Consider the following 18,440-nt stretch of genomic DNA (forward strand, 5'->3'; position numbering starts at 1 on the left):
CAAGCCGACCAACACCGTTCTGAAAGAGAGTTCGAGGAGGCAGATTGGGTCTTTGTTAGACTCTAACCTTATAAGCAATTATCACTAAAACAATAAGGGAAGAATAAATTGTCACCTAAATATTATGGACCATACTAAATAATTAAAAAGATAAGTAGTGTAGCTTATGGGTTAAAGTTACCAGACAATTGCCGAATCCATAATACCTTTCACGTATCAAGCCTCAAAAAAGTATTAGGGCAAAATCAAACAGCGCAGACAGAAATACCAGAGACTGATGAAGAAGGAAGAATAATCCTTGAACCTGAGGGTATACTTGCTACCCGAGAAAAAGTTTTACGATCTAAGACAATAAAGGGATACCTCATCAAGTGGAAGAGGTTACCTGAAGAAGATTCGTCTTGGGAATTAGAACGTTTCATGCATCAACACCTAGGCCTACCTATGCTTTGAGGACAAAACGTCTTAAGAGGAAGGCAATGCTATGAACTTAAAATCATAACAAATTAAATAAAATATTAAAATATTAAAGTATTATTTAAATAAATAAATTATGAATTATAATCAATTAATTGGCAAATAATTAGTTAAATGAAGAGACATCAGTCCCAAGGGACATGTCTCTCTGATTAGGTGGGGCTAGTCAACTCCTATTTAAGGATCACTGCCTCAGCCTTGTAATCATCATTCAATTTTTATCATATATATATATATATATATATATATTACATTCAAGATCTTACCTGAATCTTATTATCAGTTACAACAAATTAATTATTGCTAACAATAAGTTTTGAAATGGAAAATTGGTTTGAAAACCCTTAACTTCATTCATGAGATTATGTATATGACAAAGTATATTCTCAAATTATTAAATTTAAGCCATTCGTATATTTTTTTTAAATGGAAATTTTGGAGCCCTATTATGAAATAGACCATGCCTATCGACATAAAGATGCATGAAGACAAAAACTTGCACACAACCCTTGAATAAATCATCACATGTAAAGGTCATTATTACAATGTCTATTTTGGAATAGGGTTTTCACAATTTTAATTTAATTTATCAATAATTACTCAGTTATGGTTTTGGAGGAATGATGTATTGATAAGCCATTGCATTAAAAAAAATCTATTTAAATATAATAATAATAATAATATTTTTTTTTGTAAATTAAAATACTTTATATTACTTCAAGAGGCAAAATTACATCATAGACGGATGAACGTCTAGAGGGAGGAAACACATCTCACCCTTTGATGCCATATGGAGACAATATATACTAACAAAGCTAAAAACATAAACCCCATTGCCATGGAACCTTCCTATTCATTCAGGAGTTTGGAACAAGAGCCAAGAACAAAAATGAGTGCCTGAACCTTAGGCCTAACAACGCCATCACAAATAGATACAAGAGAGACGATCCATACTTGACAATAGGAAAACCATCAAACGACAAGGAGAGAATACCATCAATATGCAAGAGAAGCAACCACACACGCCATCCCAAACATTCAACCTCCATCCAAAAAAACTGCATGCCAAACGCTAAGCATCTTACTTGTAACTCCTTAGAAACAAAAGCCAACTTTAATGGTTGAGAGTTGATACAATAAGCAAGTCTTAGAAGCACACTGTTGTGAACCACATATGTCACCGTCATTTGTAGATAGAAGGACCATCACAAGGCCTTTCAAAAATTAGAAAAAAAACATCAGAAGAGATCTACAAACTGCATAAGTTTTGAAATGGAAAAATGGTTTGAAAACCCTTAACTTCATTCATGAGATTGTGTATATGACAAAGTATATTCTCAAATTATTAAATCTAAGCCATTCATATATTTTTTTAAATGGAAATTCTCGAAGCCCTATTATGAAATAGACCATACCTATCAACATAAAGATGCATGAAGACAAAAAATAAATGTCACATAAAATGAGTTATGGTTTTGGAGGAATGATGTATTGATAAGCCATTGCATTATAAAAAATCTATTTAAATATAATAATAATTATAATAATATTTTTTTTGTAAATTAAAATACTTCATATTACTTCAAGAGGCAAAAGTACATCATAGACGAATGAACGTCCAGAGGGAGGAAACACATTTCGCCCTATGATGCCATATGGAGACAATATATACTAACAAAGCTAAAAACATAAACCCCATTGCCATGGAACCTTCCTATTCATTCAGGAGTTTGGAACAAGAGCCAAGAACAAAAATGAGTGCCTGAACCTTAGGCCTAACAATGACATCACAAAGAGATACAAGAGAGACGATCCATACTTGACAATAGGAAAACCATCAAAGGACAAGGAGAGAATACCATCAATCTGCGAGAGAAGCAACCACACATGCCATCCCAAACATTTAACCTCCATCCAAAAAAACTACATGCCAAACGCTAAACATCTTACTTTTAACTCCTTAGAAACAAAAGCCAACTTTACTGGTTGAGAGTTGATACCATAAACAAGTCATAGAAGCACACGACTGCGAACCACATATGTCACCGTCATTTGTAGATAGAAGGACCATCACAGGGCCTTTCAAAAATCAGAAAAAAAACATCAGAAGAGATCCACACATTGCGTAAGTTTTGAAATGGAAAAATGGTTTGAAAACCCTTAGCTTCATTCATGAGATTATGTATATGACAAAGTATATTCTCAAATTATTAAATCTAATCCATTCGTATATTTTTTTAAATGGAAATTCTGGAAGCCCTATTATGAAATAGACCATGCCTATCGACATAAAGATGCGTGAAGACAAAAACTTGCACGCAACCCTTGAAAAAATATCACATGTAAAGGTCATTATTACAATGTCTATTTTGGAATAGGGCTTTCACAATTTTAATTTAATTTATCAATAATTACTCAATGGATGGTAGGGATTTAACCTCGATAAAATATTCTCAAATATTCTTAATGGTATTCACATATCAAAGGTTGAGTTTTATCTCAAAAGTAGTTATGCCCTTTTGATTCAAATGGATCTCATATAAATAAATGTCACATAAAATGAGTTATGGTTTTGGAGGAATGATGCATAGATAAGCCATTGCATTATAAAAAATCTATTTAAATATAATAATAATAATAATATTTTTTTTGTAAATTAAAATACTTTATATTACTTCAAGAGGAAAAAGTACATCATAGGCGGATGAATGTCCAAAGGGAGGAAACAAATCTCGCTCTCTGATGCCTTATGGAGACAATATATACTAACAAAGCTAAAAACATAAACCCCATTGCTGTTACAGGCCAGGGAACCTTCCTATTCATTCAGGAGTTTGGAAAAAGAGCCAAGAACAAAAATGATTGCCTGAACTTTAGGCTTAACAACGCCATCACAAAGAGATACAAGAGAGACGATCCATACTTGACAATAGGAAAACCATCAGATGACAAGGAGAGAATACCATAAATCTACAAGAGAAGCAACCACACACGCCATCCAAAACATTCAACCTCAATCCAAAAAAATTGCATGCCAAACACTAAGCATCTTACTTTTAACTCCTTAGAAACAAAATCCAACTTTAATGGTTGAGAGTTGATACCATAAGCAAGTCTTAGAAGCACGCTGCAAACCACATATGTCACTGTCATTTGTAGACAAAAGGACCATCACAGGGCCTCCCAAAAATCAGGAAAAAAACATCATAAGAGATCCATAACATTAAAATAAGTCCCCATGGAGTCATGGGCAAAAAGATTTGCACCACGCTGACCTAACGGATGAACGTCCAGAGGGAGGAAACACATCTCGCCCTTTGATTCCATATGGAGACAGTATATACTAACAAAGCTAAAAACATAAACCCCATTGCCATTACAAGCCAGGGAACCTTCCAATTCTTTTTTGTGTAAGTCAGAATTTTATATTAAAAGGAAAATATGATACAAAACAGCTGCAGCAGCAGCCAACAGGCCGCTGAACAACAGGCCAAGCGTCCGAAGACTAAAAAGAATGGACAGCACACCACACAGGGCGGCATAGAACCAAAAGACCTGAGAAAGACACTGGTTAACTAGAAGGATCTGAAACAGATCCCTGCAGACAAAATGGCCCGCCGGAAAGGATAGAATATCCACCTCGGCTACCAAGAGAAGAGAGGACGAGAACAGAGCTGAACTGAAAGAAACCAAGAGAAGAGGGACCACGATCAAAACCGAAGATTTTACACAGCGAGGGTGGAATCATTTGGTCGACCTTTTTTCCCTTTCTTTTTACCAACTTTGACCCAACCATTTGGACACTGTTGGTCTTGCACGATTTGTAAACTGCGTTGGGCTGAAGGCGAGAGCTCCTTGTCTGAATCCGAAGGAGAAGACTCATGAGTTCGTTTCTGGGATATGGGCGGGACTGTTGCTTCTTCGTGACGAACCAAAGGAGTAACCTGTTCTGGTATTTCGTCCATGACTTCCTCATCTTCCTCCTCGTCCTCTTCATCTGAGCTAGAAAAGACATCCATTGGGGGAGGATCATGAGGTTTCCAACTTTTGGATTTTGGCTTGGAGTTGGCTTTCTTTTTTGGGAATGGCATTGAAGGACAAGAGCTTTGAAGGTGCCCTGTAAGATGACAATTTCGGCAGCGGAAGGCTGTGTTCTCGAAATCCAGGGGCTGAGTCCAGTGGAAATCTCCTATTTTGAGAATGATCTGATCAGGAAGTCCTTTGCTTATATCTATTTCTGCGCAAATTCTGGCGAATGTATACATTCCTTTTAGCCCTCTTGAGGCGTCTGTGTCGAGGTAGCGGCCTAAGGAGTTGCCGATAGCTTCAAATACAACAAAGTTCCATAAATGCGCTGGAAGGTTAGGAAGTCTGACCCAGATGGGGAGTTTGGTGATGACTGCTGTGGAAGGATCGAACTCTGGGAACCACGGGGTGAGGAATAGACCCGCAGAGTTCCAAAACCAAGGGCCTTCAGTTAAGACTCTTTGGTAGTCCTCACTATCAGCAAACACTGTTATAAAGAAGCCTTTTGAACAGAGAAGAACCTTGCAATTGTTGGTCCAATTAGCGTGAATCCATTGGTACAGATCTGCTGTGCGGGGCCAGAGACCATTGAACCTGCAGATGATGCCAAACTCAGCAAATATCTGGTGTTGCTTATCCAGCAAGGGATGTGTTATTTCAATGGATGGGGTTTCCTCCAGCTTGTCCACTAAGAAAGGTTTAGGAGCTTGAATTGGAGAAGCTTTTTCCTTGGGTTTCTGAGAATGGACAACATCTTTATAGGAAAAAGCAGCAGCAGAAGAAGACTGACCAACAGCTCCCCCTCTCAGACGAAGGGATAACGTGATGGATGCATTTCTTTGAATATTATAACAAGACAGGGGACAGGAATCCTCCAGTTGTTTACCTTCAAAAAGGAGACGCTGAAAGGCTATTGGAACACCCATTTTACTTTCCAGGAATAGCTTGAGGTTCTGCACTGGATCTGAGGATCTCACCCATTGCAGCAAAGATTTACCGGAAAGGAGTACGATCAAGATCTGAAATGGTTCTGATATTTCTGTTTTCTGCTTGCCGTTGTGACCCTGATTGCAGAGAAGACTGGTGCACGCATAACTGTCAGATGGCACATTCTGTACTGGTTCTGTTGGTTCCTGTACAGAAGAGCAATCAAAAAATCTCTCAGAATTTATCTTGCTTGGGCGAGCAGCACTCCTGCAACTCACGGTTGTTAGATCTGGAAAATCATGCCCAGGCCAATCCGCCACTGAGCCTTGTAAGTTATGCCGGAGACCTACAACCTTTCCAGCACATTCCTTTTGGTCTGAGATGGAGATCAGGCTCCTGTTTAGAAACAAATCTGGGATACGCATTTTGTCAAACACTTGCCCCGCAACCTTAGTGGTTCCGGATTGAAGAGGTTGTCGAAGCTGGTATTGGATTTCCAAGCTCCTAAGAGCCCCCACTCTCCATCTACTTTCTCTGTGGACCCTGATGGTTGCAGCAACAACAGGGGCTTCAATAGTCGAATCTGAACAGTTTCGAATGACCAGATCTGCCCTTATGCACGGGATGGCTCTTCCCAGGGAATCGCCTGCCACTCCTTTCTTCAACCTCCACGAAGCAGAGTCCATCAAAGGTTTCCCGCATTGATCCGCATTGGCTTTCTCCATAAGCCCCTTCGATCCTGCGTAAGCCTGTAGGTCAAAGGTGTTGGCGAACAATGAAGAAACATGCGGTATCCACCATGCGACACCGTTGAAAACGCTTCGATGGCCATTCGAGTGGTCAGCAGAATTTCGAGGGCGGGGGTAGGGGCCAATAGGCCATGAACCTACAGAGATCGGATCTGAAGCCATGTATCTCTTCGCCTGGACTTACCGCGCTTCGCTCTTCCTCCAGGGAACCTTCCAATTCATTCAAGACTTTGGAATGACATTAAAATAAGTCCCCATGGAGTCATGGGCAAAAAGATTTGCACCATGCTGACATGACGGATGAACGTTTAGAGGGAGGAAACACATCTCGCCCTTTGATGCCATATGGAGACAATATATACTAACAAATCTAGAAACATAAACCCCATTGCCGTTACAGGCCAGGGGACCTTCCTATTCATTCAGGAGTTTGGAACAAGAGCCAAGAACAAAAATGAGTGCCTGAACCTTAGGCCTAACAATGCCATCACAAAGAGATACAAGAGAGATGATCCATACTTGACAATAGGAAAACCATTAGACGACAAGGAGAGAATACCATCAATCTGCAAGGGAAGCAACCACACACGCCATCCCAAACATTTAACCTCCATCCAAAAAAACTGCATGCCAAACGCTAAGCATCTTACTTTTAACTCCTTAGAAACAAAAGCCAACTTTACTGGTTGAGAGTTGATACTATAAGCAAGTCTTAGAAGCACACAGATGCGAACCACATATTTCACTGTCATTTGTAGATAGAAGGACCATCATAGGGCCTTTCAAAAATAAGAAAAAAACATTAGAAGAGATCCATACACTGCATAAGTTTTGAAATGGAAAAATGGTTTGAAAACCCTTAACTTCATTCATGAGATTGTGTATATGATAAAGTATATTCTCAAATTATTAAATCTAATCCATTCGTATATTTTTTTTAAATGGAAATTCTGGAAGCCCTATTATGAAAGAGACCATGCCTATCGACATAAAGATGCATGAAGACAAAAACTTGCACGCAACCCTTAAATAAATCATCACATGTAAAGGTCATTATTACAATGTCTATTTTGGAATAGGGCTTTCACGATTTTAATTTATTATTACTCAGTGGATGGTAAGGATTTAACCTCGATAAAATATTCTCGAATATTCTTAATGGTATTCACATATCAAAGATTGAGTTTTATCTCAAAAGTAGTTATGCCCTTTTAATTCAAATGGATCTCATATAAATAAATGTCACATAAAATGAGTTATGGTTTTGGAGGAATGATGTATTGATAAGCCATTGCATTATAAAAAATCTATTTAAATATAAAAATAATAATAATATTTTTTTTTTTGTAAATTAAAATACTTTATATTACTTCAAGAGGCAAAAGTACATCATAGGTGGATGAATGTCCAGAGGGAGGAAACACATCTCGCTCTTTGATGCCATATGGAGACAGTATATACTAACAAATCTGAAAACATAAACCCCATTGCCGTTACAGGCCAGGGAACCTTCCTATTCATCTGAAAACATAAACCCCATTGCCGTTACAGGCCAGGGAACCTTCCTATTCATTCAGGAGTTTGGAACAAGAGCCAAGAACAAAAATGAGTTCCTGAACCTTAGGCCTAACAACGCCATCACAAAGAGATACAAGAGAGACGATCCATACTTGACAATAGGAAAACCATTAGACGACAAGGAGAGAATACCATAAATTTGCAAGAGAGGCAACCACAAACGCCATCCCAAACATTCAACCTCCATCCAAAAAAACTGCACGCCAAACACTAAGCATCTTACTTTTAACTCCTTAGAAACAAAAGCCAACTTTAATGGTTGAGAGTTGATACCATAAGCAAGTCTTAGAAGCACACAGCTGCGAACCACATATGTCACCGTCATTTGTAGATAAAAGGATCATCACAGCCTCCCCCCCCAACACCCACACACAATTTATATTTTGAAGAGGAAATGTTGGCTGAAACTTGAGCGCTAGAGCTAGGGGGGTCCACCTGCTCCCCCCCATTTGAATCACAAGCTATGTGACTCTCCACATGCATCAGACGGGCCTAAATTTTGTCCACACAAAACCTTAGGTTCCTCAATGTTCTCTTCACATCCTCTACAGACGCAATGCTATTATATTTCTCGACTTACTTGTCTCTCAACACCAACCCAAAAAGCATTTTCATTTGCCAATGGAGCGCTACTGAGTTTAGATTCTGCTTATGCCTTCCCCTGGTGTGCCAGGGGTTCGGAACCCATACTAACATGTCTTCTAATAATTCTAAGTCAGAGACAGATTGTATCTCTTCGTCTGCTTCATTTTAAGCTCGCGAATCTCCTGAGGAGTCTCAAGTGGAATGACATTAAAATAAGTCCCCATGGAATCATGGGCAAAAATATATGCACCACACTGACCTGACTGAGATTTGCCACCTCCTCCCCTCCTGCTCCTACCATTTTGCTTTGGCGGCATCGTTGAGTCACAAGATGATTCTTTAATTTCCTTGCAAGGGATGCGTATACTTGCAAAAGGACACTGAGATCGACTCGACCCTACCTCGGCAAACCCGGATACCAACAAATAATTTCGTCACAGAAACACCAAACAAATGACTTAGCTTTTGACGCACACACACACCAGATTGGGAGGTGGCCAATACTTCTTCGATCGTAGCCTCAACCCCCTTTACCATTGAGTATACCATACTACACCCCAAGACCTAGAAAACTTCGCATCTAAAAGCCTATAGATCATTAACCCAACCCAACCCACAACAAATATTCAACCTCACTATTAAAGACACCCAAACCACCCTTTGAATTAAAGCCCAACTGCCCACTCCCAAAAGGGACTGACCCCACGCTCGGAGCCAAGTTGATTTTACAGACCCAACAAAATCCACAACTCCCTGAACACAAGGCATATCTAATGCCTGAGACATTGAACCGAAAAAAATTATGCTCCCAGAATTACCAAGCAAGACATACAAACATAACTTACCAAACTCGAATGCTAGCAATAAACTACAATGGAAAGCAAACGCCCCCTTACAGGGCCACACCAAACCAAATATGCTCTCAACCAACATCCAAATTGAAATAGCTCAAGGAAATTTCTTGCTCCCGGACCACATGCGGTCCTACTTTTTTACCTGAGATTCACCATTAGTAAACTCAATAGTTTGACTGCACCAAAGTGACGAGGGACTTATCACTCCCTCCCACCATCTTTCGCAAATGACTTCGTCCCCATTCCCTCCATTAAATAATCCCTTGCCATTTGACTTATATGGTAGCCTAGTTAATATAAAGTTCAACAAAATCAAGAGTTTTGTCTCTCTCCGTCGTTGAAGGGTAGGAGTCAAACATAACGGAGGTGGAATTGGAGTTGGTCTACGACGACACAAAAAAAAAAGAAACAACAATTCACATATAAGATGCCAATTTCCAAATGAAAAACAGAGAGCTCAACACACACCTCAGAAGCACGCACACTCACAAAATACGAAACAAAAGAGAAAGCCGAGGGGCCAGGAAACGTCAACAGTTCAGTCCTGTGCATTATAGAGTTTCCCGCAGCTGTCAAAGAAGTCAAGCCAGGCAATGAATTGATTAATGTAAATATAATTTGTACAATAAGGAAGGTCGTCGGTTGTAACCCTGGCAACAAACTATGTGGCCTTTATTCTGGCGTTCCTTTGATATTTTCTCCTTGGCTGGTTTCAAGTAAGTTAAAGTTAATTCATCTGTCTGGATACGGCCCTTGTTTGATTTGATAAATAATGGATTTTAATGGTGGACTATTTGTTAATTTTAGATTTTCAGGTTATTATTCTTAGCAGGAATTTTCTGGATCTGAGTGTTGAACTTGATGGTCTGCACTGACCTTGATTGCCCTTTCATCACAATCCCAATGACAATGGACAACTAGGGCTATCTATTGTAGATGTCAACAACATATGCTATGGTGAGCCAAGCTCGCCAAGTAATTGAGATTGCATTTGGTTATATTTCATGGGCCACACGATGTGGTAGAAGAATACGGATTTGGAAATCGTCTCTACAAGAATTAGAGAAACCATCAAAAGATGACCAGTGCAACAAAACCTTATAGATCATCCTTTCCTTCTTCTTAGGTTTTATGGAGGCATGTAGATCTAAAATGGGTTATTTTTGACAATTCTTGTGAATAAGGGGTCCCCAATTGCTAATCAAAGCATCGACGTCCATGTATATGCTAGAGTAAGGTTCTCCATTAAGCTACTAAAGTGCGTGCAATTAAGACACATAAATGGTGTGACCAAAGCCAGCAATAACTAATGGCTTCAAAACTCTCTATCGCTGATTTCTAGGAATCATGTGAACACTTACAATGCACAATTCAGTGGAGCTGTATATTATTCTAGTACATGCTGACCTTTTTAACAAAACATGCTTCTGGTAATGTAATTATCTGCATACAGTAAAATCCAAGAAATAGTGCACACTTATAATTTGTCTAATGATCTAAATAAAATCATCGCTGCAAACTCTTTCATGCTTAATTCAAACAAACATGTACAGTTAGAACTCAGTCCATGCTTAATTCAAACGAATGTGAGCACTTACAATTCAGTCCATTACCATATTACACGCAGACTCGTTATACAAAAAGTGTTAGGTTACCAATAGTAATAGATTTGAATATGTTTTTCTTTCTTTCTTTGTCTTAAACAACAAGAACAGGATTTCAGGTGCTGGAAAAAAAAAGATTTCTGGCTTACCATTGGAGCCAGCGATTCAAAGATTTTCTTGATACTTCCCCTTCGCTAAGTGAAAAGTTGGCAGAGTTATATCTACTTGATAACATCAAGAAACCAAATAGGCTAGGCACTTTTAAGTTTTAAGTATGTCTTATATGCTGTCCTGGCTGTCTACGTCGATAACATCAGTGTTTATCTGGTTGGAGATGCTCGTAGTTCCAATCTTAGTATCTTCATTCGATTGTCCATTTCTGGGTGAGTAGGGACTTCTCTCTGCTTAGTGATGTGGCTTCTCTCCATTGGTTCAGAACTGGAGGACATCTCTATCTCTCGAAGGTGGGGCTCTTTGTTTGATCTCTAGGACCCGGTTAAGCCTTCAAAAAGGTTCTTCCATCTTGGACATCTAATTATTGACTGTGTTCATACATTCGATCCAATGTTTTTTTTTCCGTGGAAAAAATCCGTAATTTTATTCATATGACAAAATTACATGTAGTAGATGCTATAAGCATATGCAGAAACTGTCCATAAAGGGGACAAAAAAGTTACAATTAAAAAACAAAATAACTATCAGCAGGCCTATGCTTTTCTGCCCTTTTTCTTCTCCACCCTCCTCCAACCCTCTGATTCGGAAGTGGGTGGAATAATGGCCAGCTGGTTTTCCGGTGTGTTCAAAGGTATCTCTTTGTCGGATTCAGATCCATCCGATCCATGAGTTCTTTTTATTCCACTAACTTCCAACTGAGGTTCTGGTTGCTGATGAATATTTTTTGGCTCCATATGAGTATCTGGGGCAGAATCATCTTGATTAATTTGCTGACCCGTGTATAAACCAGTTTCCATTTGGTTCTCTGGCGGTTCTGACTGCAAGTCCTCCTCTTCTTCCATCAGATCAGTGTGCTGCCAGCCTTTAGGCCTTTTTTGTTGTTTCTTTTTTCCTTTGGTGTCCTTTCTGGTCAGCGGGCAATTATATTGGAGGTGTCCAGTTTGCAGGCAGCTGCGGCATCTGAAAGCAGTATTCTCATAGTCGAGTGGTTGATTCCTCAATGAATTGTTGTAGTTCAATGTGATGTGATCAGGCAGTCCCTGACTCAGGTCCACCTCCACACAAATTCTGGCGAAAGTGACAATTCCTTTGCTGACTCTGTCTTCATCTATTTTTAGGAATTTCCCCAGGGAATTCCCAATAGCTGATAAAACTTTGTAATGCCAAAAGTGTAGAGGGAGGTTATGGAGCCTCACCCAAACAGGTATTGTGGAAATTTTCATAGTGTTTGCATCAAATTCATCGAACCAAGGAGTGATGAAGAGGCCAGCATTGCCCCAAAACCAAGGCCCCTGATTGATAACACTGTCTCTATCTTGGGCTGAGCTGAAGCCAACAATGAAAAAACCCTTTGAGCATAAATGTATATCACAGTTTGTTGTCCATGTATTGTAAATCCAATGATGCAGATCATTGGATTTTGGCCAGTAACCATTGAATCTACAAATGACAGCTTTATTGGATAGTTCCGTATGTAGTTCAGTTACCTCTGGTAGATGCACTTGGAGCGAAGGGGATTCCATTTTTTGTTCCACTATATAGGGACCTGGTAACTCAGGTGCTGGTGCTGTTTTCTGCTGCAGTTTGCCTTTTCCTTTGACTGCATCACGAAAAGAGCCAGAGTTTTTTGAGCTGTCTCCATTGCAACCTCCACGCAGACGCAGATTTAGGAAAATGGTTGATTCATTGTTTATACCATAGTCCTAAAGAGTGAGGGGGTCCTGTAGACAGCGACCAGAGAAAATCAGGTTTTGGTAAATGGTGGGGATCCCAATTTGGTTCCGTATTACCTTCTTTAGTTCCTGTATATTCAACCCCTTTCGAAGCCTCATACAATGATGGCTGCCCCCAGTCTTTTTGACGAAAATGTTTATCCATTCTTCACCTACGCAAGTTGCATCAGGCGGGATGGGGATACAATCCGTTGTAATGGGCAAACTTCCAACAGGACACACTACATCCCAGATTTTTGTATATTTTCCGCTTCCTGCTACTTCCAGATTTGGCTCATTAGGGTCATTATTTGAGTGCTCTGTCATAGCTCCAGGAAAAATGTGGCCCTCTGTAGACAGTACCCTTTCCCGCGCACAGGAAATATCCAGAGCAGATTGGAACCCGGGCGCATAAAGACCAAGCTCCCGGAACCCCGCACGCAGCATCCAGTTGGTGGACAAACAGATGACAGGGGGAGGCAGATGCAGGACAGGAAATGGTATGTCGTCCACAAAACTTGGCTTTCTCAGTGCCCTAGCCACCATTCCACCGAGCAGTGGCAGGAGAAGTCGTGATAGACGCTCAGACAAGGCAAACAGGAGGACAGTGCCCCCGCTGGGAAGCTCGAGAGCTAGAAAGTGTGTCTTAAGCCATAAAAACCCATCTTGTATATGAATAAAACTAGTTGTTACCTCTTCCTGACGTGGTTCTATTCTTCGGGGAGAGGGTGCGCCTGCCGACATGCTATCTCCACCGAGCAATCGATTATGAGCCAGGGAGGAAGTCCCTACAAGCCGAATAGGAGCGATCGCCATTGAAGGAAGCAAAGCTTCAGTTCCCGCCCAAAAGTTCAGGTGTTGAACATTCAATCCAATGTTACTTGGGAGCGGGAGCGACATTTTCAAAAGCTCCCGGTTTCGAAGCGAATCCCGGAGCGATTTTTATATAATATATATATTTTTTATATTTTGATACATATATGTCAACAAAAACATGTAGAATGATGAATTAGATATATAAACATAAAAATACATAGATTGATCGTTGAACCATATAACATCAATCATCTAGAAGTTATAATCTTTGTCAACCACATCCACAATTGAGTCTCGTGAATCATGATTCATCAATCTTAAAGTTTCAACTTCAAGCTTTCAAAATTGAAAATTCAATATATAAAATTTATCATCATTGATCACCAAAGTTGTACTTGTAAGCTAAGTTTAACCATTACAAGAAATAATATCTAACTGTTAACAACTTAACATGAAATGAAATGAAACAACTTTCACGAAGCATCATATTTATAATTCAGAATCATTACCAATGAGTTATAATTGCCAACTTCAAACTTCAAACTTTCATTGTCACGACTCACAGTCATATATTGTTTACAAAAAATATCATTATGATATGAAAGAGTCAAGACTCAACAGTTATGAAAACTAATAGAAACTAGAAAAGACAAGTAAACTGTAAATCTATTATCTACTACTGCATGTGGCCCTTGCCACGAGAGTCTAATGTATGAGCAAGTCATGGTGGTCTTCTAGGAGTCTCTCGCACAGACCGACGACTAGAACTAGAAGGCACATGTCCTCCACGTGAGGGTGTAGATGGAGGTGGTGAGAGCAAAGGAACAAGACTCGGAACTCAAGCACTGCTACTGGATGGTGGAGGTGGCATGGCTGCTGCTTCATCTTCCTCCCTTATAAGTTCCTCTTCCAGTTCTTCAAGATGTATAGTGTCATCCTCCAAATTGTCATCCTCTGGGTGGTTGTCCCAGAATTTATATGTTGGATCCTCATAAGCCCGATCACAGTGATGACTCAACAACCTCAAGTTATAGTGCACATAAACCAAGCTTTCTGCCCGATTTTCATTGAGTCTATTTCTTTTCACATTATGTATGAAGCTGTAGGTGCTCCAACACCTCTCTGCAGAAGAAGTATTTACAACTTGTGATAGAACTTTTTTTGCCAATTTTGGCAAAAGTCCATGGCCGCCATATGTTTCCCACCATGTGAGAGCATCAAATTTGTCTTTGTCTTCCATTGCATGGAAGGTACCAGACAAACCAATGTTACTGAAGTATCTGCCTATTTCAAGGTGCACACTAGCACATTCCTTCCTGTCAGGAATCAACTTTTCTAATGCTTCCAAATATCCTTTAGATACCTCTTCATCTATATGGGGTTTGGTCCTAACCACACCCCCTGGTGCAGGTTGGCCCAACCAAGATGTAGAGTAGTATTTTGGTGTAAGGATATACGCCAAGCAATGTAGTGGAAGATTAAGTTTATTCCACCGTACACACACAAAATCGTGAATCAGTTTGTACAAGTTGGGATCATTGTTATGAACAATATCTTTTATTTGCCCCAACATGGTATCCATCTGCTCATACACCTCGCCAATCACTGGTTTATCTGTATCTGCAAACCAAATCATGTGATAAATGGGTTTGGTGAAATCCAATACTTTCTTCACACGTGCCCAAAACATACCATCAAGAGCGGCCTCCTCCATCAGTTCAAAACCTTGCCTGTCAGCTGCATTTGTAGCCTTTTCCTTTAATACATGCCAGTGTGGACTTGATACCATGCTAGCCAATGAACTTCTTACCTTCAAAAGGCGCCTGAAGGTGAGGTAATAGCTACCAAATTTAGTCCTCGCAATCTTCAACAACTCCAATCTTGAGTGACTGCGGAAAAGGCCATGGGTATTGCTATGATTTGTAATAAATTTTATCATTTGTTTGCCTTTCTTGTACAAATCACCAATCCATTTGTATTGTTCTTTTTTGTTCTTAACAACATCATGCATCAAAAGGTTCAATGTGTGAACCAAACACCCAGACCAAAATATGTTGGGGTATTTATCCTCAATAATTGCTCCCGTTGCCTTACAATTAGGAGCATATCAGTGATGACTTAGATGACATTGTATGGCCTAATACGGTCAATTGTTTCAAGTAATGCTTCTGCAATGTTGATGCCGGTCTTGAACTTGTTTGAGTAATCATATGCTGAAAGAAGGATGGCACCACTAACAGACACAGCAAGAACACTTATCAATGGCTTTCCTTTTACATTTGTCCATCCATCAGATACAATGGACACCCCATGGTCAGTCCAAGAACTTGTCATTCTATTTAAAGAATGGGATATTTTTGCTTTTTCATGATCAAGTCCAACGGTTCTTGCCTTGTCATACCCAGGGCTCTTGTATCCTTTAGGGCCATCATTTATGGCAGAAACCATTTCATGCCAATAAGGCGAGCGAAGAACATTGAATGCTATCCCACATGCATAGAGAAACCTGTAAACTTTTGAATCCACATCATTCCTACACCCTTCATCAAGGAAATCTGATATGGTTCTACGCCTTAAACTTGGTGACCCTTTGCCTCTAAATCGATTGCCTTGGGAGGATGCTGAAGGAGTTCTTTGTGCTTGTGATTGTGAACTTGGTTCAAAGAAACCCCTTAATATTTTAGATTTGTATTGGGCTTCCTCCTCTTCCCTTATGTATTTGGCTCTATCTGCTGCTGACACACCTGCACAAGTTTTGATTCCTATTTGTTTATCTCCATCCCTTGGCATTTTCCCGCAGAGGTGTTTTCTGGCACGGGTGTATGAACCTGTGTAATTATTGTTGCAATGGGGGCAATGAAATTTAGTGTTTCCACCCCCTTTCCCTGCTTCAGGCCTGTTAACATATTTCCACAATGGGGTCTGGTCTTGTTTAGTTTTTTGAGCTAAATCATGTTCACTCTCCTCCAGCTCCTCCTCATCGGGGTTTTCATCAAATCCACTTTGTCCTCCTTCTTCATCCTCTTCTTCGTTTTGAACCCTCATTTTCCTACTGTCCAACACCATAATAACCAGAAAAGGAACCAAGAAGAAGAAAATGCCAAGAAATATAACCATGATGTTTGAAATTTATAGTTTTCAATTTGCAAAACTTTAATAAAATGGAATGGGAATGGCCTGATGGGAATGGGAAACCGAAATAGAAAAAAATTTATTTATTTGTTTAGAAATTAGGAATAATTTAGTAAACATTAAAAAAAAAATGCTAAACATTCTATTCAACATTGTAGAGCGGCGAACCTACCTCAAATGCGTCCAATCTCCCCTTGCTCTTTCCTTGCTCCTTGCTCTCTCCTTGGCACCTTGCTCTCTCTCAGTCTCACTCTCTCCTTGATCCTTAGTCCTCACTCTCACACTCTCAATCTCCTTCTCTCAAATGATCCTCTCACTCAACTCTCACAGTCACAATGAAGCCCTTATGCCCCTCCCTCCCCCAATTTATAAAAAAAATTTCGATTTTTTTAACGTCGTTTTTTTTTGGTTGTTTTGTTCGCCGATTTGCTCCCACCCTCTGTGCACGTCACTCCGGGAGCAGATTTTATAACCCAGGAGCGGTCGGGAGCGTTCGCTCCCTGACTGCTCCCGGGTTATAAAATCCGCTCCCGGAGCGACGCTCCCGAAATTGGCAAGGAGCGCAAATTTTTTTACTGGGAGCACGCTCCCAAAATTGCTCTCGACTCGCTCCTGAGTCGCTCCCGCCCGGAGCACGGATTGGGAGCGGGATCGGGGGGGGGGGGGGCGCTCCCCCGCAACACTGATTCGATCACTATTAGTTCAAGTTGGCTAATTTGATTGTGAGTGTGTTGATGGAATCATCATGGTACTTGTAATACCCCAGTTTTGTTTCCCAAATCAATCAATATTTCTTGTGTATAGGATGATTGGCTAGAAGTTGAATGATGTAATATCTATTGTACATTGGATGATAATAAAAAATCCGTCATGGGCTGTACAAGAGAACAAAAGAATAGGGGATTATGATTGCACAAGAGGGAAAAGTCCAGGGAGGCTTAGGGGGATAAAAGAAAATAATATTTAAGTATTAGGGGTTTACACAGTGCATTATATTAGATATCATTCTGGGATTCAACTACGTTAAGTAAGTCATTCACGTATGACCATTTACATGAGAGGTAGTCGTAACTGACTAATTTCTCATGATTTTTGAGTAGTTCACTTAGCACTCATAGCATCGGGTGATGCTCACAGGGGTGAAGAAGTGGGATTGAAACTAGTGAAATGAATCACATAGCATCAATCATCACTTCCAGGGCTTGCACCCGGTAATCAGGACTTCCCCGGAGGTCACCCATCCTAGATCACCTTTGGCTCAAGTGCGCTTAACTGTGGAGTTTCCCCCACAATCAAGCCCACTTAGCTTGCTACCCTATTTGCAAAACCTTAGCAAGTATTGTGCCTCATGAACCATTCAAGTAGAGATCCCTTCACTCTTTTTGAATTTAAGTATTAGGGGGTTTACGTAGTACATTATATTAGATATCATTTTGGAATTCCACTGCATTAAGTAAGTCATTCATGTATGACCATTTCCATGAGAGGTAGTCGTAACTGACTAATTTCTCATGATTTTTGAATAGTTCACTTAGCACTCATTGCATTGGGTGATGCTCACAGGGGTGAAGAAGTGGGATTGAAACTAGTGAAATGAATCACATAGCATCAATCATCACTTCCGGGGCTTGCACGCGGTAACCAGGACTTCCCAGGAGGTCACCCATCCTAGATCGCCTCTGGCTCAAGCACGCTTAACTGTGGAGTTTTCCCCACAATCAAGCCCACTTAGCTTGCTACCCCACTTGCAAAACCTTAGCAAATCGAATGCCAGATGTTTACCTAATACTCCATTCTGTCTTCCCT

The 18,440-nt window shown here is 40.1% G+C and overlaps 1 protein-coding gene across 3 annotated transcripts in view; it reads left to right on the forward strand.

The window, feature by feature from the left end:
- Positions 1-9,590: 9,590 nt before the first annotated feature.
- Positions 9,591-18,440, forward strand: part of LOC149191873 (protein TRANSPARENT TESTA 9-like) — a 488,249-nt gene continuing 479,399 nt past the window's right edge. Inside the window, exon 1 of one of the 3 annotated variants that reach the window (XM_089404399.1) lies at positions 9,591-9,912. In XM_089404399.1, the coding sequence (XP_089260525.1) occupies positions 9,860-9,912 (53 nt within the window). In that variant the 5' untranslated portion in view covers positions 9,591-9,859. Of the gene's footprint in view, positions 9,913-10,132; positions 10,154-18,440 lie in introns of those variants that run through there. The other 2 variants (XM_089404398.1, XM_089404400.1) reach the window with 2 other exon arrangements.

This window comes from Pinus tabuliformis, chromosome 2_2, assembly GCF_031772625.1.
Source record: "Pinus tabuliformis cultivar Carrire ecotype Pingquan chromosome 2_2, CPIR1, whole genome shotgun sequence".
In the NCBI taxonomy this organism is placed as follows: Eukaryota; Viridiplantae; Streptophyta; class Pinopsida; order Pinales; family Pinaceae; genus Pinus; species Pinus tabuliformis.